Consider the following 24,553-nt stretch of genomic DNA (forward strand, 5'->3'; position numbering starts at 1 on the left):
GCACTCCCCAGAGCACAGAAGAAATATTGGTGCCTAACACAAGTCTGAAGGTAGCAGGAACCTGAACTGGATGCAAAGTGTGCATAGATGGAATATGTCTGTCAGGCTTCAGCTGCCAAACACTGAGTCTTCACTGATCACATGCAAATGGATGGTCTTATAGGTTGGTTAAATTCAAGTACGAAAAGGCATCTACCCGAAGCAAAGGCCATCTGACTTTGAATTTCCATTTTCTACTCAGTGTATGTATAATGCTGTGGGTCTTTCCTGAATAGCTGCATTTTTAATATAGGGCAAAGCAACAAACTTTCAGTGAGCTGGCACTCCGAAAGAGCTCAGCCAGTTTGTTGCTGCAAAGCGGTTAAGATACTTGGCACAAAACATGTCAATCCCCCCTAAAAAGGGGTATCATCCTATAGGAAAGTTTTCTCCATCCCTAAGTGAGAGGAACACTATCTGCCTGTAATGCAGACTGAGGTGTATATCCAGAAAACCACTCAAAACAACGGAGAGGCTTTCCAGTAACTTCCGTGGGTATCAGATTCTTATTTGGCACTATAAATGAAATTATCTTCGAGATTTGGGGTGAGCATGACTGAAGGAAAGGTTGAGGGCGTGCGGAAGCCAAATGGTCTGTAAGACGAGAGGTCTTGAAAAGCAAGATTGGCAAAAAGAGTGGGAATATCAGAGTGGTTTTCTGGCAATTATGCCCGTGCAACCGGTTTGGTTCTCTGCGGAGTTATCAGTGTTGTGCTAGCAATAAACATGATTTCACATGAAGACCAGTCAACAGGACCCGAAAGAAAAACCCAAAACCTAAGGCTAGTTTTCACTGCTTCGACTACCCCAAGATTTAATCCCAGCGTTGGCCCTAACCCGTTGCCAAACTCCCGCAAGCACCGCTAGACAAATTAAAGCTCTAACTTAAGATTAAGGCCTTTGTGGGAAGCAGGCTGAAGCACGCCGTGAGGCCTCAGCCCCGCTACCGCGGCCACGGAGGACCGCCGCGGCCACCTCAGCGCCGGGCCAGAGCAGCCACCCGCTCCACAGCGAGGGCGCCCACGGGGCCCTCTGCCTCCCGCAGAACGCAGGGGCCTCGCTTTGGCGGCCGCAGGGTTTAATAACGGAGGTTTGGCTCGTCAGGGATGTTCCTGCCCGGGGCCTGCCCCGAAGCCGGTGCGGGCGGCCCAGGCGAGGGGCAGCTCCGGCCGCGCTAAAGCGAGGCGGGGGGCGGCAGCGGCGGGAGCCCTCAGCCCGGCGGTAGGTGAGGGCAGCCGCAGCCTCGGCGCCGCCACTGAGCATGCTCGGCTCCTCCACATCCGCCCTCGCTCGGCGGCCGAGAGGCGCGGGGGGAGAGGTTCCCCGTCGGTAAAAAGCCCCTTGCAGGTGGCGGAGGCGGCGTGCGGGGCTCGCTGCCGCCATGAACCCCGGCGGCGGCGGCGGCGGGGGGGCGGCGCCGGCCTTCCCCGGCCCCGTGCAGTGTAAGTGCCGCTGCGCGCCAGCGGGCTATGCGCGCTCCGGGGCCCGCGCGGCGGTTAAGCCGAGTTGAGCCGGGGCCTGGGCAGGCCCCGAAACCTGAGTAGTGCATGAAACTAGGCGGGAGCGGAGCCCGGGAACCTGGCTGGGGGGGGGAGGGGGAACCCGGGAATCTGGGTGAGCGCCGTGGCCGCGCAGGCGGTGAGGGGCAGCGGGACGGCGGGAGCGCCGCGCCGGGCCGGGCGGCGGGCTCCGGGCAAGCTCTGTGGAGCCAGGCCGCGGCCGCTGGGCGAGTGCCCGCGGCGCGGCGGCTGGAGACCCCCCCGCGGGACCCTGAGACCTTCGGGGCCGGCAGCCCCGCCTAGGGTGCCCCGCAGCGCCCTAATTGACCCCCGCAGCTCCAGGCAGGGCCGGGCCCCGAGGGGCTCCCCCGCGGCCGGGGCGTTTGGTCAGCGGGAGGTCAGTGTGTCAGTTAGTGCGGCTTCCCCCGTTCCCGTTTTCTCAAAACGAGCTCTTGACCCTGCTGCCGTTTCCACAGTTCCCGGCGGCACCACCGTGCTGGTGGAGCTCACCCCCGACATCCACATTTGTGGCATCTGCAAGCAGCAGTTCAATAACCTCGACGCCTTCGTCGGGCACAAGCAAAGCGGTTGCCAGCTCACTAGTGCAACAGCCGGGGCCACCAGTACGGTCCAGTTTGTGTCAGAAGAAACGGTGCCATCAACACAGGCACAAACGACGACCAGGACAATCGCTTCGGAGACCCAAACCATCACAGGTACCGTGGTCTTACGTACCAAGAGCTTGAAGGCGCTCGACTCCTGCAAAGCGGCAACGTTACATAGCCCTCTGCTCGTGCAGACCGTCCCCGTCGCGCTAAGCTAAAATAACAGTTTTCAGATTAGTCGTCACGTACCTGCAAGCAAAGGAAGAAAAATAAGTGGTGTGCTGCCTTCTTGGTTTTGGTATGACCACAGTTACTGAATTTGCTAATGGCGATACAAGTTCGCTTAGAGACTCGCTTAAGTGTTGTATAACCAACTTGTGCAAACTAATTAGAATTGTCAATACTTACGAAAAATAATCAAATTACGATGCATTTTATTTTTTAAGAGTGCTCTTGATGAAAAACAGACACAGAATTGCTGTCGGGCGCCAATCCAGGCCTTTTTATGTGAGAACACTGCATTCCCTAACATTGCTCCCATAACTAATTGGCAGGAAAAATATTACTCAAAATTTCTGCCTATGTGAAGGCTCAAGTGAGGTCCTGATCCTGGAGACATTTAAATAAAACTAGAATTTTGTTCCGTGTGTGAAGGTTTGCCCTTCTATATATAGTTTTATTTTATTTTGGCCTGGGACCTTACTAAAATCCAAATTATTTGACTTTAATTTGGATAGACAGATTAGGACAGAGAATCTGGAAGAGCAGTGAAACAAATCGAATTCAGGGCTCACTTCCAGGAATTTTTGTATTATAATCCCTCAACTCAGTGTGGGTTTTGGATGAGTCATTTTTCTGCTTCATATTTACTCATCTTTAAAATGAGGGCAGTTACATCCTTCTGCCCTTTTGGGGTATGGTAGCGTTGTTTAATTGATTTAAAAGCTGCTACTTTGGCTAAGATAGTTTCAGCTGTTATTCTTGTGAGTAACAGCTAAAAACAGTATAGTTGAAGGAGGCTGAACTTTTAACAATTTAAAAAAAAAATTGTTTACATGATGCCTTTTTGACAACATTTGCCATGTAAGTAATTCAACTTTTTTCTCCTTTGAGCTGTAGCGCAGCCACTGTTGAAAAACAAACATACCTTTGTTAATGTAAGACCTGGACAGGCATCAGAAAAAAATGAACGTCTGAAGAAACTGAACAGTGCAGTCGGGTAGGATTCAAAGGGAGACAAGCAGGCCTACATAGGGTTCTATTAAGTTCAGTGTGGCTCATCAGGTCTTGACAGAATTTTCACTGACAGCAGGATAGCAAGGGAGAGAGAAGTCTTTTTCCTTTCCCCCTCCCCCAGGTGAGTAGGAACCCAGGAACAGAATGTTGCTGGAAAAAACAGAATAGAGAAGGAATTAATGCAAACAGAAAATAATTAGATTTTTCTGATTGGAGAAGTTAATGTTCTCAAGTTTAAGCTCTTCTTTGTGTTTAGTTTCTGCACCAGAGTTTGTTTTTGAGCATGGCTATCAAACGTACCTGCCCAGTGAGAGCAGTGAGCCTCCAACTGCTGCTATCGTCTCTACACCACCAAAAGCACGTTCAAGAAAATCCACTTCCTCACTTACACAGAAGAAACTAAACTGCTGCTATCCAGGTAAGATGTGGACTATACCTTCTTCCTTTTCATTTTAAAATTGATAGGTTTCGTATAGTGATACGCACAGTAGCTCTGTCTGTCCTAAGCACTTAAGACATGCAGAACCTGGAAGGCAACCTACTTATGAAGGGTGTGATATACTACCGTTGATACCAGTAGTAGTTTTGCTATTGATTTCACGTGCTTAGATTTTGGTCTGGTACTGTGGTATGCTGCAGTGGGTTTGCATATAGATATTGGCCTATGCCCATACCCGTAGCAATGTAAGAGCAGAGTCTTGTTACCTTTTTGCTAACCACCATTGTTGTACATGAGAAATATATATGCATTTTGCATTATATGTTTTGTCTTTAGTCAGTTAGCATTTTTATAAGGATGGATTGAACTGAAGTATTAGGAGACCTTAATGAGTAAAAACCATGCAATATGCAGAAAACCTGTGCAGAGACAGCCATGTAGATGAGCAGTCATGTTAACGGTAGCAAAAGTTACAGTATCTCTTTGCAAGTTTGCCTTCATTTGAAAGGCATATTTCAAATGCTTAGCATTCATTTCCGTGCTCTAAAACTGTAGCACTCTCCACTTGGATAGAATTCCTGAATGGTGAGCTGTTACCTGAGTTCCCAATTGCACTAACTTGAAGTCATATGTGGAATTAATTAGTTCCCCCAGCATCCCCTGTGTACTGTAAAGAGCATCTCAAATCCTAGGCAGAGATTCCAGAGAATTTGTTTCAAAGCTTACAGAAAACGGTAATGTAGAGAGTGAATTGCCTCCTAGGGGAAGCATTAGAAAACTATTCATAAGTAAGCCGGTCACTATTTTAAGTAGATGTGAGTAAACAGGGTGGGTAATTCTTTTTCTGTTAATACTGAATTTTAAAGAAAATGTTCTTGAAAATAAACATAATTCCCAGAATATGGTAGTATATTTTTATTATTTTGTTAGATTTTCCTTGAATTTAATGATCTTAATCTTACCATTTTCAGGTTGCCAGTTCAAGACTTCCTATGGCATGAAGGATATGGAACGTCATCTACGAACACACACAGGTCTATACAGTTGCTATATTTTGGTTTTGATTGATTTCCTCCTTTTGGCTTTTTGCCAAAAGGTATTTTCCTACAAAATATCATATCTATAGAATGTCTGTACATTCTAGTATTGTAGTTGTCTCTGCCTGGGGAATTGCCCTTTTTGGGTAAGCTGTGCCTCCCTATGGGCGGTAGCACTCAGCTATGAAACATGAACACTGTACATCGATTTAAGGCACAGTTAAATTTCTAAGGTGCAGATCACATGTTTATCAGGGTGCAGTGTGGTGGTGGTGCATAAACCTAGTTTATTCTTCATATGGAACAATGATTCCAATATTTCACCTCCCTTCCCCCTAAACCGCAATTTCAGAGTTGTAAAGGGAGAAAGTTCCAAAGGGTTTTCTATCTTTGTTGCACTTGTGCATGCAGCCTTCTGGAGCATAGAAGAGTTCTTGGCTGATAGGATGGCTGCTGAAATCCAATGTCCAGTTTTTGAAAACTAGCCCCGTTTCTGTTAAGTGTTTAGTGTGTGCTTTTTTTTTTTTTTTTTTAATTGCAACAATACCCTTATGTTGCAAAAATTTTTGATGTGTTGATGCTCTTCTGTTTGTTTCAGGAGACAAGCCCCATAAATGTGAAGTTTGCAACAAATGTTTTAGTCGTAAAGATAAGCTGAAGATGCATATGCGTTCTCATACTGGGGTGAAGCCTTACAAATGTAAACACTGTGACTATGCAGCTGCTGACAGCAGCAGTCTCAACAAGCACCAGCGCATTCACTCCAACGAGCGTCCTTTTAAATGCCAGATCTGTCCTTATGCAAGCCGCAACTCTAGCCAGCTAACTGTACATCTCAGATCCCACACAGGTAAGTTTATACTAAAATTCAGATCTGTAAAGGTTTGAAGGTCTTAGGGAAGATTTTAAAAGGTATACAGGTGTCAAGATGCCAGAAACGGCCTATTCAAATTCTCAAAAGCACCTAGGCATCCAGCTTCTGTGAATTTCTTGGGCATAGAATCTAGCAGGGCAATACAGCTCTACTAAAATTACCTGGAAGCAATCAGAAGACAGATCTGACTCTTCGTAGATTTTCTTCTAAATTGATTCTGAAACTGCCTATTAGATGTTCTCAAACCAGTAGAACTGAAGGATCTAATTGCTTGATTGATTGTTTAAGAGTATCTAGGTTCCTATCTGTGTCTCTCAGATCTGGTCCACTATATTAGAAACACTGAAATTACTTTATAATTGAACTAGTTATATCAGTGCAAACCTCAGCTGCATAGCTTAAATTTTCTTGCATCAGTAAATTAGCAAGTAATTAGCAATTTAAGTTACATCTTTTTTTTGACCTTTCTTTGTGGTACCTTCCATGTGCAGACTCACAGACATTAACAGCATAGTGTGAGCAGCCGGAACTATATTCTGCCCATATAATTTTTTCTCTATGGATAGAAAGCTTTAGCCTCCAGGCTTATAAACACTGTATCATTTTATATTTGCATTATTTGCCTAAGTTTCATTTTAATCAGATTTCTCTTTTATGGATTGTTCCTAGAAGAGATTTGCTGTAAAGGTACTGCTGTACAGTTGTCTTTGTACAGTTGTCTTTGTATGTTGTTTTTCACCTAATCCAGGGTACTGGATTAGTTTCTGTGTTGTCTTTTATACATTTGATTAGTTCTGTGAATTTTAGCTGCAAGGTGGTTATGGTTCAGTGATTACTAGATTAGCTTTGAACCTATCCTACATCTGATTCTGAATTCAAGTACTAAACAACATTACTTCAGATGTGTGCAAGATGGGATTTATTTTGAGTAGATAAAAGAAAGAAATCCCTTGTGCATTGTGAAGGAGGGGAGGGTTAAACCAATCTGTCTCTAGCAGAAAAGAATCTTTTATACTTCACAAATCTGCTGTGATGGAACAGGCAGGACTGTCAGGCAGTGGTCTTACAAGTTTCCCTCTTTCTATTGCTATGTAAGAAGATGCGATGGTCAGTCAAAATAGTATGGGTTGTTATGAGAAGTTATCTGTAAGTAAACACTAGTCAGAAAATATGGTGTTGCATTTTCCCAGTGTCATATAAGAGCATGCATACTTGTGCATTTATGTACATGGGCAGATATGCTCTGAATTTGGCTGTGGGAGAACCTATGAATGATCATGGTTCTCTTGTATTTCCTGTAGAGTTAGATTTTTGTGGCATTAAATACTGCAGTAGTTGGGAAGGGGTTTTAGGCTTCCTTCTTTATTTTTGGCAGATCAGTCTGTTGTATCTTAAGCAATTGAATTATGCTAAAATTCAAGTCTTTAGTTTTGTTGTCTCTTCCATTTCTCCAAACTAAATCCTCTTTTGTAAAAGGACTTTTTTCTTTGATTCACTGGAAGGAGGCAGAAGAATTTTCAAAGTAATCATTTCATCCTTGTTAGGCTACAAAGCTGTTATGCACACAGCCAATTTTAGGAGAAAAGTAAGACTGGTGAGACTGGTATGTAGAATATATTGCTTACTGGAATTAAATTAGTCATTCTCTAGAAGGTGAGTGTAATCTACATTGCTCTGAGTGAGATCATCTACACAGCATTACTTGTTGAACTAGTCATCTAAGATCAGTTTCCTGTTAATTTGAGTAAAACTACTCTTACAATTAGTAATTCCAGGATCAGACACTCACTTTTTTTTAAGCTATATTCTGTCAGTGTCAATTAGGTATGGACAGAAATGTAAAGAAATGTAAGTAATAGACTACTCTTTAAATAAACTGAACCAACATACTTTGCTATATTCAGTAAAATTACTAATTCATTTTCATATATTGTGCTACCCTGTATGTGTAAATTAAGTCATTGAAATACGTACTGTGCCTTCATCAGCGAAGTAGATAAAAATTCAGTAGCTGAGTATGCAGTTGAGACTGTAAAATAAACTACATGAACAAACAGTGCATCTTCATTAATAAAATCTGTTTAACATAGATAATGCACCATGTATCTCAATTATTAAACAGATACATGGATTAGCACAGTAGGCCACAACTTGATTTGAAAAATACGTAGCTAAACCTATGACATATGTAGCTGGATAAGCAAATTATGCAAAATTATACAGCTATCACAAACTCCATAAAATATTAACTTATAAAATAAATCAGCCATTTGCAGTTTGATTATTAAAGAAGATAAATGCTTGCTGAAGTAAGTACACTCTCTTTTTCCTTCCCCCACCAAGGGTGTCTTAGAACCTAATGACGCAATTCTTCCAGTTTTTCAAAATAATACCTACCTAAAGACTTCATGCTTAGGTATTTTAGAGAACTACATATTTAGATTAAAGAAAAAAAGTGAACAGTTATTTAGTTGGGTTGGTAGGTTTGCTTTGGATTTTTTTTAATTACTTCAGAATGGTGTCACTGGTCTTTACCCTGGAATTGATTATGGACTAAACAGAGCTACAGCTTAATTTGGTCATACATGTTGTGACACAAGCCTGCAAATAAAGAAAATGCAAAACAGTGGTTTAGATCCAGGCAATTCAAATGGTTATTCGTGTAGGTAGTCTGACATAAATAGGCTTACAGGGATCTTGCAGTTGAGTGTGTTCATTTTTCTTGCTTTATCAGTTTAAGAATTTTATCTAATTTTCAACTACTATTGTTAGATTTCTGGATCAGCATTGCTCTCAAAAAACCAAAAAAAAAAAAAAACCAACCAAACAAAAAAAACAGGCACTTACAAATATTTTCTATACCTGTTTGCATGAATACAAACTGATATTGTGAGAATACAAACCGATACTAGATTTTCTTGAATTGATCTGCGGAACATTATTAGGTATGATACATGGTGCAAATATCTCTTGGTTGCTGTAATGTCAGAAAAACAAAAGCTTAATGTTACTTCGCTGTGTAAGCACATTTCCCTAGAGTCACATACTTGCATGCATGTTTCATTAGTCTCACATTTGTCTTTTCCAGTTGCAGTTATGTAGCTGTGATCCCTCTCTTTTTTTTTTTTTTTTTTTCTTTTTCTCCTATAACTGTAGTAATCCTATGGTTGTGCAGTCACCTGACACTGACCTAGGTATGGACTTTTGTCCCTACATCTCCCTATGTTCTGGAAAAGAGTTTCCACTGCCTTCCTGTGCCAGCAATAGTATTTTGCCACACCACATGAACCAGGCCAAAAAAAGTAATCAGTTTTTCTTGTCAGCTAATCTAACTCACCATGTGAACAAATGTACAAGAAAGGCAGTAAGGAATATATGGTTGAGCAGTAAGGCTGGTGCCCATTAAGCATCTGTTTCTGCACTAGCCTACCATTTACCTGGGCTTAAAGTTAACCTACAAGCCTCCCCGTAAATCTTGTAGTAATAACCCAAGACTTGAATGTCTTTACACTGTTTTCTTAGACTTCAAAAGTATAGCAGCTGTTAAAGTTACAGTGTTTATTTTTGTTAATTTTAAACACTAGTTGAGTTATACTGTTGCTAAAAAGGGACAAAGGAGAAACTTCAGTCACTTATCTGAAGCACACTGAACAGTTCTACACATAAAATGAACTAAAAATGGAGAATATATAAGATGCAGACATCAAAAAGGAACAGAGGTGGGCAGGCATGCTCATGGAGCGTTTGCACCCAAATGCACCAGGTGATAAATACTATGATTAAAGTTCTCTACATCTTGAAAATATGTTGGGAGTTTACAGGTATTTAGAACAAGTCAGCTGTACATAATTCATTATAGCATTGGTCTCTCCGATGGATCTTGGTGTCTCATCTGTGATTTGAACTGTGTTTTTTGCTGACAGGAGATGCTCCTTTCCAATGCCAGATGTGTCCTGCTAAATTTAAAATCAACTCAGACTTGAAGAGGCACATGCGTGTGCATTCTGGTGAGAAACCTTATAAATGTGAATTCTGTGAGGTCCGGTGTGCCATGAAAGGAAACTTGAAATCACACATTCGTATCAAGCACAGCATGGAAAATACTCTCAAGTGTCCAGAGTGTGAATTTCAGTGTGGAAACAAAACAAGCCTTCGGCACCACATAAGAACTCATCAGCCCGAGCAACCAGTGAAGTGCTCAGAGTGCAACTACTCTTGCTCCAACAAGGCAGCTCTGAAGGTGCACGAGCGAATTCATTGCAAAGATCGTCCTTTCAAATGTGAATTCTGCAGTTTTGATACCAAGCAGCGGAGCAACCTCACGACTCATGTGAGGAAAGCTCATGGTGACAAAGTCAAGACCAAGAAGCAAACAGTGGAGAAGAAGGAAGGAGATAGGCCAAAGCAAGGTGGCTCCAGGCAAGTTGCCAAATTGGACGCCAAGAAAGCATTTAAGTGTGACCTGTGTGATGCTTCCTTTGTCCGAGAAGATTCTCTTAGGAGTCATAAGAAGCAGCACAGTATGTATAATGGATCTAAAAATAACGAACTGGCTGTTCTACAGCTCCAGATGGATCCCAGTCGGCAGACCAGTGCCCCAATTACTGTCAGTCACCTCCAGGTCCCACTTCAGGCTGCTCAGGTTTCTCCATACAACGAGGGAAGGCTCAAGATCATTGTGGGTCACCAGGTCCCTCAGACTAACAGTATCGTTCAGGCTGCGTCCGTGAATGTCATGCCTCCTACGTTAGTTAGCCAGAATCAGGAAGACCTCTCGGCCAACAGCCGCTTGCAGCTTCTGGGCCAAGTCAGTTTGTTGGCACCACCTCCACCTCCCATATCTCAAAGCGAAGCAGGGCCTGTGGCACAACCAGCAGTTCTTCTCACAACCCATGACCAAAGCGATGGAAGTGCTTTACATCAAACTCTCATTCCTGCTGCTCCTGTTGGTAGTCATGAGGCTTCAGCAAACCAAGCTTTCATCACCAGCTCTGGAATCAGCTGCTCTGACTTAGAAGGCCTTAATGCTTTGATACAAGAAGGAGCAACAGAAGTGACTGTGGTTAGTGATGGAGGTCAGAGCATCACAGTGTCCACTTCAGCTCCCCCTCCTCCTATCTTTTCTTCATCCTCTCACACAGAAGCCCCGAAGCAGACCTATTCTATCATTCAAAGTGGAGCCCATACAGCTTTGCTATGTCCAGCAGACTCCATACCAGATTAGTCACAAAGTACTATTACTAAACAAATTTCAGTCTCAGAGGCAGTGCTGAATTCAGCAGAAATGCATAGGACGTAAGTGAGGATTTGTCCTACATAGCCAAATACCTTCCACTTACACATTTTACTTGTCTGTACATGGAAACATAACATCTTGTATGTGAAAAAGGCTCTGTATATTTATGTGCCTCTATTGAAATTGGAGGCTGTGTTCTTTGTAAAATCTGAGCATCGAAGCAACTGTTGACAATTTCACCAAGCAGTAAGCTTCCCAGAATACGATCCTTGTATTGTGCTGGCTAAAATAAGAAAGCCTCACCTTACGATGAATTACCTTCACAGCAGACTCGTTCTTTCATGCACACACAAAAAGGTAATAGCCCAAGCCATTCCGAAGTATATTTTTAAGTGAAGTCTGTTTCAATTACATGTTATGTATTCATTAACTGCACCTGGCTGATTGTTGATCTGTAAGAAATGTCTACTGGGTCTAATGCAGCCCTAGTAAAGTTTAAGGGGGCTATTCCTTAATATCTGTAGAAGTTGCTAGCACCTGGCACTTAATCTGGAAATGCTTATGCAGAAGACCAGGTGATCTTTCTTAGAAGACAAAAGAATTTTGTCTGTCCATCAGTAATAACTAACTTTGTTAGCAAGAACACTATTGCAAATTATACATACAGCACAGTGATCTCTGTCAGAGGCACCTGTGTTTTAAAGAGCAAAACAACTGCAAATATATTTTTTACAAACACTACTTCAATTTGGTTTTTATTTTGATGCTGCTGCCTGTTTGTAGTTGCACGGTTGGTAAAAGTGCATTACATTTTTGTCTCCGTTTTTTTCAAGTGAAAGGGGAAAAAGGAAAAGATAGAATTCATTCCATTTAAAATAAAAAAGTAGATTCTTATCCAAGGTCTGAAACTCTAGCATAAATTCAGTTTGGGTCACAATGAGGTAGTAACTTATCATTATGTGGTGCATGTTTCTATAACACATGAATTCTAGACTGTATTTTGAAATATGCAATATTATAGTCCTATCTGGTGAGCATTCTTGTAGTAATTGCAAATAATATCTTCACTACCAAACTATCTAGTTAAAGAACAGGCTCAACTTGGGGAAAATAGACAGCTGTGTAGGCGTCTGGATCTGCAAAAATCAGAGATCATTTCGCAGCCAGACAGCATCCCAAGGACAATTGTTAACATACATGAAGACTGAAAAGAGACTGTTATCAAAATTAGCTCTGAGATTCCCTCTTGGGGAATCAAAGTCAAGTTAAATTTCACAGTATTTGCTAGTGGGAGACATTGAATGGTTGTTCTATGTGCTAGAAACATGCTTGGAAAACTTATAAAGATTATATAATTAGGGCCACTTTCTGAATAGGCCTCATGTTTGACATTTTTAGTTTGTACAGCCTTTATTTTGTGCATGTGGGGGTGCTTCCCGCTCCTTCCCTCTGTGTGGTACATACTCTACATACAGTGTAAGGCTTCCTGCTTTACAATGATGAGTAAGAAAATGCAGTCATAACTCACAAGTACAGTCGTACAGGGTGTTCTTGAAAATGTGACTTTAGGTTTTTTTTAAAATAAGGGTTGTTTAAACTTGACTGCTTCAGTATTGCTGTCTTCATTATTTATGGGAAATAGTATTTTTGGAGATCCATATCTCTTATGCCTACCTAATCCTTGATTCTAAATTAATGTTCTTTTAAAACAAAAAAACCCTTCCAAATAATGTTGGTTTTAAAATCTGGGTTTTGATTTGAACTGTCTGACAGTGTGCCTGACATTTGTGGATGTCAGAAAAGACCACACTCCAGTTAGAGGCAGAAACTTCATAAATGCTTCATTAAAAAGGCATTATTAAAGACTTGTTTCCTAGCCCCATGCCATATTGAAATATGAAGCAAAAGTTCTAAGTTCACAGACAGTTGTGTTTCAGGGTTTATTATTCCCTATGCTTGTTCTCCAACTTTTCTGGTGATACAGGTTTGTCACCTATTAATTATCTCTTCCCTGCAGATAGGTGATTTAAGGAGCTGACAAGACCCAGTTCCAAGTCACCGAGCTCACCTATTTTTATATAAACTAGAAGTAGGTGGGAGGTTTTTACTACATTAGATCACTGCAGAACATTCATTGAGAACAATAAATTGAAAGCCTAGATACTTTTAATTTTAACGCTGGTGTTGCTGTTTTGTGGCTCTCCAGTCATGTTTCATTGTTGTGCCTATAGCACAGACCTGATCATTACATTTCAACTGTGTTGATATTACTTGTAAAGCACTTGGAAGATAAAAGACATCACAGGTAAGTGCTTGACGTTATTATATGTGGTCCCTGATACCCAGGTTGTAAATGATCACTGGAGCAGCATAGATCAAACACTTGTTATCTTTGAATTAAAATGCATGGCATAGTAGCGATTCTTCACTATTAACCCATCTCCAAATGTATGTGTACGTATGTGCATGATCCATACCATCAGGCTGTGTACAGTGTTTCTGTGCACTGGGCCAATAGTTATTGTAAACACTAGTGAAAGATTGGGCACTTTGAGTCCTGTAACAGTAAATACACATTTTTCACCCAGCTTACAGGGGTTCTAGACTACGTGCAGCACTGGCGTCGCAGGGGAGGAGATGCTTCCCCAGGAGCGCGAGTGCCTGGCAGGGCTGAGCTGCACAGGCTGTGACCGTGTGCTGACAGGCAGCTGAGCTGCAGGAGAGCAAGCCTGGGGAAAGTTCAGTGCAGTTGAAGTTCAAGTCTATTTGACCTGGAGAGGCAGCCGGGGCTCCTTCAGGTCATCTCAGTGGTCCAGTTTACAGCACTGCTCCACAGTTGCACTAGCATAGCAAAGTAGATGGTAAACTACAACCAAGATCAAACCAGAGATAGGTCGGGCAGGAGATTTCTTCCAACTCCTTTTTTTGCCAAATTGTAATGCTGAGCAATGCAATTGGTGATAGCAAATTATACTCTCAGCTTTCAAAACCTGTGCTAGGTCTTTGAATGGGATTATACCAGTCCATTGGTGACCTAGGTTTTAATACCAGTTACTGTATATTTTCCCTTTATTGTAAGACGAAAGAATCTAAATTGATCTGCCCTCACATACTTGGTTTTGTCACTGGTAAGTCTGCCTCTGCATCTGCTTGCTCACAGGCCGTGTTCCCAATATTTCCTGCTGGTTGATTTTATGAAGGCTGGCAATCTCAAGGATAATTATATTTTAATTTCTACAAGCCATGTGGGTACAGAGTTTAAGTAGCCCAACTAAGGGGCTTGCATGTCAGGAGTCCCCAGTGATGGAGCTTTCCAAGTGCTCCAGCTGGACAAGAAACTTCTGCCTGGCGGTGGGACAGGAGCTGGTGGAAATGTGCTGCTCTGGGTTTAGAGCTGGTCGCTGTATGTTCCTACAAAAGGAGTGGTACCCTTATTTTAAGACAAAAGTTTGGAGGTAGTTAGACTAGCTGCTGATAGGCAAGCTTTCGGGTGTAGAAAATTGTACCAAGCCTGAAAACTTGAAAGTGCAAATGTACTACAATTTGGCAACTGAAAAGGAACATTAATTTCCATATGCTCGTTGGTGTAAATGAATTCTGTATGCAGGGTTTCATGAGCATGAAGTATTCTGTATCATCTACAGGTGGTGCTAGAGATCCAGATAAACTTCTAAGTGTGGTCTGTTCTGCTTGATATGTTTCCTGTTAAACAGTTCCCTGCTTTAAACTCTTTCCCGGGTAAAAACATTTCAAAAATCCACTTTTATAAGACGTTACAAAAAGCTTAGCTGTAAAAATCTTATTTTCATTTAAGATAAAAAGCAACAAATAATAATTTTTTAAAAATTCTTCTAAGATCCCTACTGTTAAGATCCCATTTATGGCCAGAACTTAATGTCACTATTTATGTTAAACTGATCATTTTTTACTCCTTGTTAATTAATTTTAATCTGTACATAGTTTGCAACTGCAGAATTGTCATGCACTACAAGAATGATACAAAATGAGAGATTTTGACAAAGCTGGTGGTTTGAATTGCAATTTATCTGTGTTTGCACTTGGCCAACAGACCTGCACCCAGGGGATGCACCACCATGCCCAGGAATCTCATGTTCAATCTAATGTCGCACTTAACGTTACACAGCTCTGTTATCTGCATTTCAGTTTCACAAAAAGCCTTGTTTACCTTCTAAAATAGGAAACCGGTAGATTTGTCATATTGTAAAGACTAATCTTCATTCTGGTCCTATGTGTGCCTCTAAGATAAACAGGAAAGATAACAAAATGGTGTGAATGAATAGACAAAGCTTAGGGCTGCTTCTTCAACATTGTTTAGCTGATTGCATTATGTTTAAGTGAACAATCTAGAGACTTCTTTCCTCCGCCCTAAAAAAAAAAAAAAAAAAAAAAAACAGCTGATAACCAAGGCTAACGTGGGGGCAATTTTTTTTTTCAATTTTCTGTTCCAATATTCTGGCTTTATTTCTGTGTATGACAGTAATGGTCTTTCTTTGTGTTTTGGAGCTGGCAGAAGCAGATTGTTTTAATCTCTGATATTCATTTAATACATTCTTCATGTTATCAACAGAACTATCCCTTGAGAGAGCATGGTAATTCATAACAAGTGTCTCTTGTAGAGCTTGCTTGCTTTCAAGCACATGGTAAATAAATCGTATACCTTCCTAGAGTTCTGCCATAGCCTCAGAGCTCTGTAGCAAGTTGCCTCTTCCCAGGAGAAAATATCTGGATGGATTTTGTTCTTGCCTGGCAATTTCCAAGCCCTGCCTGGTAAGCACTGAGCCCCACGGTGCGTGTGTGGCGTAGAGCAAGCAAACCTGGCTACCCAGGCTGCTGCTTGGGGGGTGCTTCTCACTTCTGCTCACTTGTTACAAAATGGATGATGTTTACGCTGCATTGCACTGAACTGGCACTAAGAGGAAAATGGATAACTAAAATTCCACGGTTAGCTTCCTTCAACACATTCATTTGCAGGTTTTGCTCTCTGCACAGTCTTGTGCTTTTTACACAATTTGCTTGTGGAGTCCCATTTTGAAGTTACAGTGTGGTACAGTCCTCCCTCTTCTGTGAATATGAATCTCTGACTGCTTAAAGAAATGAGGTTAAACAGAGCAAGAACATTAGTCAGAGCACTAAGCAAGCAGTGGTGCATAGCCTGTATGCATTTCAAATAGAACAAGCCCCTGCTCTTGTATCCTTCCCAACCTTTTTTTGATTTTGTTGTTGTTACTCCATGACGCTGCTTTTTAAAACCAGACCCAAGTATCACATGAGCAGAGGCTTATCCTCTGCAAGACCTGCTAGAATGTGCTTTTCCCTCCTGTTTTTGTGAGGTAGAAATATGCAGCAGGAAAAAAATCCAAAGTCCAAAGAAAAATTTGTCGTCTTTGTCTTCGACACCTTTAATTGTGTTTTGGGGTGGCAGTTATCTGTGTGAGCTCCTGCACAATGTCCCCAGAAAGACCCAGTGTTGAGTTTGAACAATAAACCAGCAGCACTCTGGATTAAGCCCTCTATCAGTGTTTCTAGTATCTTTTATGTGGTTTTGATAAACACTTTAACTGTCATTTGCATCAAAATGGCGGATTCCTGCTCAAAACCAGCATCAATTTGTCCCGTGCACAGGGGGGGTTACTGGATATGCAGATGCACGAGGAAGCACTCCTGGATGAGGGAATGGGATCAAGTCCTCACATGAGAGGAGACCTAAAAGAAGCAGAACTTGGCCTAAAGCTAGCTGCTTTGGGATCTGGGGGAAAACCAAACTTCTATTGAATACACATGAGTTTTGCAATTAAAAAATTATAATCAGAATATTTCCTAATCATTTTGGCAGAGCTATTTATTGCTATGATGATCTGACTGGCTGCACTGGAAAGTACCTTCTGTTGTGGGTATTAAATTGTTCTTTAAAAATGTTAGAAGCATGCCAAGACATTTTTCTCTAGATTACAAACAACTGGGGAAAGGCTTCTTTTTTAGATAAGTTTATTTTATTCTGTATTTCTGATTCTTCACTTATTTATTTGTGTTCACAGTCAAAATATAGTTAGTTGTCCTTTTTGCAATGCGATGCTCTGGTGTCTATAAAAACTATTTGCTGTGTCCTCAATGGAAAGGCTTCTATCCTATAATTTCAGGAATATTGACTGGATACTCTAATGGCCTTTTACATCTCCAGTCGGAAAATCTTTAGCCTTGTTATTTAAATTTTAAGAAGAGAAACCAATATTGTTAAGAGAAGCTGATGTCTCCTGTCACTTATCCCAATGACCTTTCATAAGGTGATAAAGGTTTCTATAGTGACCTGAGGAAATAATGTCTCAGGTATCATTGTGAATTAAAAGTCTGTCCCAGGAAAAGCTTTCTTTTCTCTCTCGGGTATCCAGTTCTGCCTTTGTCTTTATTCCAGTTGCTAGACACGGAGAAGGACTCATAAAACATACAGTATTTGGTTACATGGCTGTCTTTCATCTTCCAGAGACTCCGCAATGTTGTAGGGAGGTAAAACAGTCCATGACAAAGCAAAGTTGGAATTTTTTTAATGCTATATACCATTAGAGTAACACGTATGTTCAGGGTCTGCTGCTGTAACGCCACTGAATTCTGTGACCTGTGATATCAGATAATTTATTCAGGAGTTGGGTTTGCCTCTATAAAAGACAGGAATTTTGTATTATTACAGATTCAACTTTGGCAGAGGTGTTGTGGGGATTGCTCTAAGTTCCTAGTTTCAGACCTTATGTAAACTTGCTTTTAATATCTGAAAGCAAAAGCTCTTGGTTAGTGATAGAATGGGTGAATTTTGTAGGTAAAAGTTGAACATTATCTGAGAAATAATTTTCTGAGGACCTGTAGAGTTTTGGGGGGGTTGGTTTGGTTTGGTTATTTTTTATGGATACGAGAATGCATTTATGCCTTCTTGTGCTCCTGGATGAAACAACATGTTGTGCCATGAACATCTTTCAGTTATCAAACCTGATGTGACAGACACCTAAAAAACCCTTGGAGAAACCTCTGATATTTTCAGCTTGAGTTTCCCATTGATACCTTTCAGAATGAAGGAGAGCTGTTAAAATCTTTGTGCTATCTGTATAGGCAGCATTTGAAAATAAAGGCTGGCCCTACATAGCAGACTTAGGCTGCGTATCCCTGTTGGTCAGAGCTGTTCAGACAGTTTTCTATCATTTTTCTTTTGATCACAAAATGGAAGCTTACCAGGACTGGAAACCCCTGCGCCAGGTGAGGCAGAGCAAGGCCAAGTGACACAGGTCGGCTGCGTTCCTGGTGGGTCTCCCAGCCCTGAGCCATCACCCCGTTATGCCTGGTGTTTGGTTGTATTTGCACCTTTCTCTAAAAGAAAATATCTATCCCCCACCTTTCCTTAACTTCGTACTTCCAAAGTGTGCCTTCATTTACTGTTGCTGGCCATATTTAATTAATTATTTTATTAGTAATAAGTGTTTTCACTGTAGTAGTGCTGCTGAATTCCCCACCTGGAGAAGGTGACGTGCACCTCAGAAGTATATTGTGAGGATGAGAATAACTTGGATACCTCAGTGATGAGCGAGATGCAAATACCTAGATAGATACTGGAGATAGTCACATCTCATGATGGCCTAGAGGAAAATTTGAAAGAACAGGAATGCATAAAGCGAAACTGCATAATGCATAGCAGTCATAATTAATAGATTAAAGTTCTTTGTGAAACATGCTTTTTTATTCTAATAAAGGGCAGGGACTATAAATGGTGACATAGTTTTAGAAAAACAACAATGTAAGATGCCATGTTAAAGTTGTAAAGCTAAAGAGGTGATAAAATGTACCTTGTTTTTAAATTTTTACAAGACTGATGTAAGGTTTATTACTTAAATAGTAGCGCTTTTCCTCATCTCGGCATATTGGATCATTCTGTTTAAGTATATACAGTTGCTGGGCGGTTATTAAAAAGTTGCCAGTCCTTGCTTCTTAGTCCCTCCTAAAAAGTTCAGACTTTATCATGTGAATCAATTTGCCTAAACAATGTTAAATTTTGCTTTTGTTGTAAAATCATGTAGATCAGCCATTGATGTAACTTTAATTGGCTAGGGATGTTCATGATTTTTTGTTCTTTAAAAAAAAAAAGCCTGGCAGCAAAATTGCTTTTTGGTGATGACTCTGCTTGAAAAGTGCTCTGCAGGGGCCCATTCCCAATTGATTATCTTTCACAGCTAATAGCTTCAAAGGCTATTTGGTGGACAGTCCAGTTTTACATTTAAATGTAAATCTTGATAGCCTTGACAGACTGATGATCAGAAAAAAGGGAGGTAAAAACAGTAAAATAAATGTACAGCTGGTATAACTTTCACCAGCTCCTCCAGGGGCAATTGTAGTAAAATTAAAATGGTTACAGTTTGACAAAGCTCTTTAGAGTGGATGGTGAGTGAAAACTTTCCTCAAAAGATCTAGCATTAATAAGTTGCTAAATAGCGTGTCAGCCTTAAAAGTTCAGTACAGTGTCAATGGCTCCCATTTGTGCTTCATTTGGATTCAGGAGTAGAGTTCAAAGCACTGAAGGCACCGGGGTAAAGCCAGTCTTTTGATGAAGCTACAGCAGAGAAGTTCTCTGGAAAACCAAGTTCGCATCTGGAGCTAAATCCTCGTCGCAGGCCGGGTGGCATTGGCGTGAGAAGGCACGTTGGTTGGCCGCTGGTTTCCTGCGGCACGGGAGAGGTGCTGCAGCTCCCGCTGGGACCTGGGCAGTTCTACCTTTCGGGCACAGGAGCAGGAGCTGCGCTGACCCTGGGGCTCTTTGCTTAGAGGGGTGAAGGTGGAGTCTGGGTTTTGGCAGACCTTGTAAGAATCGCCAAAGTGGCACGAAGGTAAGGCTAACGAAGGTGGCACAAGTCTAGTTTCCCAGCAACGTGCCAACGGCCCCATCGCTTTTATGAGCTGGCTGGGATTTTGGCACGGTGAGGGGGGTATAGGCTTCAACCTACCGTTCATCTTGGAAACAGACGAGGCGATAAAAGGACATTCAGGATGAGAGTTCCTTCAGCCATGGTGTGCTTGTCATCTTTGCTGTAGAATGACTGAATCGCAGCAGCCTGGAGGACCCTGCAGAGGTAGCCCACATGCTTTGCCATTGCTACTTTGCCTCTTCCGCCCTTTCCCCGAGCCTTACCCTTTCCTTACGCGTTCCCATCGGATCACAGTTAGCATCTTTGTTGGCTTCATTGCCTGAACTGCTCGGGACTCTCCCAGTCACGGCAGTGACGTATTCACGCGCCAACTGCACCACACTGAGAGAGGAAAGCAGTCATTGGGGATGGAGCAAGTGGCTAAACCCATCCTATTGGCAGGAACCCTGGGGAAAGGCTCTTCGCAGCAGAAAACTACTGAAATAAAATGTCCAAAAGTAACTCAAGTTTCTTACTTCAGTACTGTCTTGTTTAATTTCTAATGTGCTCCAGGACTCCTTACATAGCAATGGTTAAGCATGGTTTTGAGCTGTTTGTGTGAGTCAGCGATGAGCCCTTGACCACCAGAACTGCTTACAGGGTTACAGATACAGCTGGTACTCTGACCCTGTTAGCCAACCTCACCATCTGCTCCCCATGCTTACATAAAATGCTCTGAAGCTGTGGTCAGTGAGTAGTGCTACCTCTCTGACTCATGCTAAAATACGTTGCAGAGGAGCTGTGATCTCAAACTGTAATCTCAGACTGAGCCGCTGACTACTGCTAAGCATCAGGGCAAGTGCTGCTGGTCCCCGTGCTGTGCTTCCACAGGCCATGAGAGAAAAGGTGGACAAGGAATTCCTCATGTCTAAAACATCTCAACAACTTTGAGCAGGTGCCTTTTTCTCATTTTTAATCTTTGTTGCCATGGAAACTGAACCACAGACACTCACTGCTCATTTTCTCCTGCATAGTCCTTGAGTGGCCAAACACTCAAGAATACCAGTTAGCCACTGTCCAGCATTTTCCAGACTTTCAAAGGAAGAAAAAAAGGGAGAAAAAGGGGAAATGCTCAGTGTAGAAGCCACTGAGAAACAGGAGATCAAGCAAGGAAAGTCTGTCTCTTGAAAAGGAAAATAGGAAGGTAAAGAATTGGGATACTTGGTGATGAAGAGATAGTAGAAAAGGTATTTGTCCTGAGCAAGGGCCACCACAAGGGACTGGCACACTCTGCGAAAACCACCCCTTGTCCTCTACTTGCTTTTTCATATCAGTTTCTGAAATCATCTCCATAAGTTCTATGGACTCAAGATGGTTTGTACTGCTGCATCTATAAGAACACCTGGCACAGCTCATCCGTGTGTAGCAATGAAACCAAGAGCCTGGTAGGAGCTGATCCTTGCTGATGTCTCCAACCTAATCATGGAGCTGGTTAGCCATGCTTGGTGCCTGCGTGAAGGAGTAAGCAGCACTTGTCAGCCTCTGGGCATTGAGCTAAAGCCAAAATGTTTCAGATAGGGAAGGTGAGGGGGGTCAGACCTTGCACTTCTGTCTCAATAGCGAGTCCTTTGAAGAAGAGAATGCTTTTGTTTAAATTAGGTTTAAATTCCACTAGAGTGGCACAATATTCCTGTGTAATAGAGTAAAGGTCATCTAAGCCTATCTTTTTCTTTTTTCTTCTTCTTTCTTTTCTTTTTTCTTTTTTTTTTTTTTTTTTTATTTTAAACTTCTACAGCTCTATAAATCCTCTGCAATAAATCCCAAACTCCCTCAGGAGGGCTGACTAGCACATTGACCATAGTAAAATGGTATCAAACCTGGGCAAAAGCCCACCTGCCTTTTATTCATCTTTCAGTCCTACAGGGCAGGACCATGAATTAGCGATGATGCCCACCCCCAGTGAAACTGTATCCTTCTTCCAATACAAAATTAAGAAAAGTGCATAAAGCATGTTTAATAAAAACTGACACATATCCTCACACACACTCCCTGCTGAATTCACTCCCTCATTTTTTATTTACTCAGGATATACAAAGCCAAAGAGCCAGCAGATCCAGGAACCTCACCCAATCAGCTACAGCACTAAAAAGGCCCAAAATGAAAAGGCTTATACCATGAGAGAACTCAAGCTGCAGGATTTTTTTTGAGCCTGACCCCCTCCAGACACTGTAGTAGTAAATGTCCCTGGTGTCGTGGGAGCAGCCAGGAGATGGGCAGGATCTGGCAGCAGCGAGGAGTGGGGGATTCCTGGCACAAGGGCTGGGTGTGTTTTTTTGAGGGAAACCCCTCCGTGCTGAGACAGTGACTCAGGGATGAAAACCCAGCTGGCTCTTTGCAGAGTTACTGAACACCAGCTAGTACAGAGCAGCTGCAGCAAAGTATTTAAATTTGAATTAATCCTCTTTTTCTCCCCATGTAGATAAGTCTTTAATAATAAATCCAGCTATCAATCCAGTTTATATGAAAAGGTATGATCTATAAAATCCATGTGCAGAAATACAAAGTTCTGTCTATATTAAGCTCTGAATATATTATTCATGTGGCCACTGAACTTTGTAGGAATCTTTCCATTGACTTCACCAGGCTTTATGTTAGATCCCTAGTTAAAATAGGCTTGGTCATGTGACTGGTATAGAAACTAGCAGTAATACAAAAGAAAACAGAAAAAGTAGTTTGCTTTACTTGTTCTTTTACCTTTTTGACATGCCAGTTTCCTGCTCTGCGTTAGGTTTCCAAATATTTGTTTCACAAGCCGTTGGCACATGCATGCATAATTGGTCTATTTGCATGTGCAAATTTCTATTATTTGCCATGCATCTGCATCTGCACATTCCATTGGATGCATTCAGTTTTTGCATTTGTTAAATAGACATACTTTGTATTTGGAGGAAAACTAGACCCCACACACAGTTCTTCTGTTTACTATGATAACTAACAGCAAGTATTAAAAACCAAACAAAAATAAACAAACACACCCACCATTAAAGCATTATTAATTAATATAGAAAATCAAGTTCATCCAAATGTTCTCCATTCTGTACCTAACCATGTTATAAAGAGGTTAATTTCTTTAAATCACAAAGACTATCGCTATTTTCGTTCATATTTAGACACAGAGACTGTACCATAAACTTAAGAATATTCCTCTCTTTCTTTCTGCATTGTTATTAGGGGAAAACAATTACAAAACACAATTTCTTTGGAGGGAACTTCCCAAAAACTTAATCCCTATTCCAGTTAATTTTAAAGATGCTCTGTTTAAACACTGTGTATCATTTTCTGTATTCACGCTTGGTAAAAATCTGGGTGTTCGCTAATTGTGTGTGACACCCTGTCCTGCTTCTGTGAGCTAGCTTGCTGGAGGAAGAAGGTATCACTATGACAATTGAGAGCAGTTTGGCAGTAAGGGGCTGGTTAGCATGGCTGATGAGTTATGCCATCAATACCAAACTGATTTCCAAGATAAATGCAATCTTGAGGCATTACAAAGCACAAGTTATGGCCAACTGTCTGCGAATGTGATCATCTTATAGTGATACTACAGCTTAGAGTTGCTTTTATCACTAGCCTGGTGATGCATTTATTGTGATTTTTGGAAAGAAAAGGATTAAATTAAGAAGACAGTACAGTGTTATCAGCTAAATTCTTTAGTTCAGCTCCTAATAGTTGAACAAGTTGCTCAGCTGACATTGAATGAGTGTAAGAAAAAAATGAAGTATAAATTATTTGTTAGAAAAGCAAATAATTTGGGTTACAGTTACAGAAACAGAATGTGAGGCCTCTCAGTGACCACATCATCTTCTATGTACAAACAGTTGATAATCTTATCAATGCAAAGTTGCCTCCGTGCTGCATTTAAAAGCAAGTTGCCTTTATTCCAGCTTCCACTCCATTGAAATCTGCTATAAATACCTACTTTATAACACTGACCCAATATATAAATTGCTTAGTTCAAAAGAAAAGCTTTTTTGGAGGAAGGGGGAATGGAGTAAACGCAGTGTGTTGTAAAAGCTAAGTGGTTTTATTGGCACTTTAAAATACCCTTTTATGCTGAACTCTATCAGCTCTGATTATATATAACAACAGTAGTTATGTATTAAAAATGTGTGTCAATAGTTCTAGTAGCGCTGTGATTTGTCATTTGTATGCCAGAGGTCCCAACAGGCTTGACTGACAAAATCTAGCCGTGACTTAAAGGGATCAGATGCTGGGGTATGCTGTTTGTTTGGTAAATTGATAAGAGTAACCATCTCAGTTATTTAAATAAAAAACTTCATGTGTCAACCACAAAAATGCTAATGCAGTCTGCAGTTACACATCTCTTACGGATGCCCATTCGTGATGCCAGCGGAGAAGCCAAGGCTGCCGTACCAAGACACCAGCCTGTCCGGTGCAGGAGGTTCTCGTAGGATTTTATCAATCAAATAATGAATAAAACCTCTAGTAAAAATTAAGGAACAAGTTTACTCATATTTACACAGGAAGGCTGATATTCTCCTGTACTCAGTGATTTAGTACATGCCCTCATAACTGTGTGGCTAGATGTCAGTGATGATAAAGCCTGTGAACTCTTGCTCCCAAAACAACATCTCTACCACAAGAGGTAAAGGTGTGTCTCACTGAGAGGTATA

The 24,553-nt window shown here is 41.5% G+C and overlaps 1 protein-coding gene across 2 annotated transcripts; it reads left to right on the plus strand.

Annotated features, from left to right (window-relative positions):
• Nucleotides 1-1,345: 1,345 nt before the first annotated feature.
• Nucleotides 1,346-20,704, plus strand: ZFP64 (ZFP64 zinc finger protein). Of its 2 annotated transcripts, XR_003922695.2 has the most exons (7): nucleotides 1,346-1,481; nucleotides 2,015-2,254; nucleotides 3,636-3,797; nucleotides 4,790-4,852; nucleotides 5,454-5,705; nucleotides 9,653-11,322; nucleotides 20,657-20,704. XR_003922695.2 is itself a non-coding variant. In XM_030009281.2 (6 exons), the coding sequence occupies exons 1-6, from the start codon at nucleotides 1,421-1,423 to the stop codon at nucleotides 10,951-10,953; spliced, it is 2,079 nt and encodes a 692-aa protein (XP_029865141.1). In that variant the 5' UTR covers nucleotides 1,346-1,420; the 3' UTR covers nucleotides 10,954-11,706. The 2 variants fall into 2 exon arrangements, 1 of the variants encoding a protein (XP_029865141.1); XM_030009281.2 differs by lacking the exon at nucleotides 20,657-20,704 and having other exon boundaries at nucleotides 9,653-11,706.
• Nucleotides 20,705-24,553: the final 3,849 nt, after the last annotated feature.

This window comes from Aquila chrysaetos, chromosome 3 (genome assembly GCF_900496995.4).
Source record: "Aquila chrysaetos chrysaetos chromosome 3, bAquChr1.4, whole genome shotgun sequence".
Classification (NCBI taxonomy): domain Eukaryota; kingdom Metazoa; phylum Chordata; class Aves; order Accipitriformes; family Accipitridae; genus Aquila; species Aquila chrysaetos.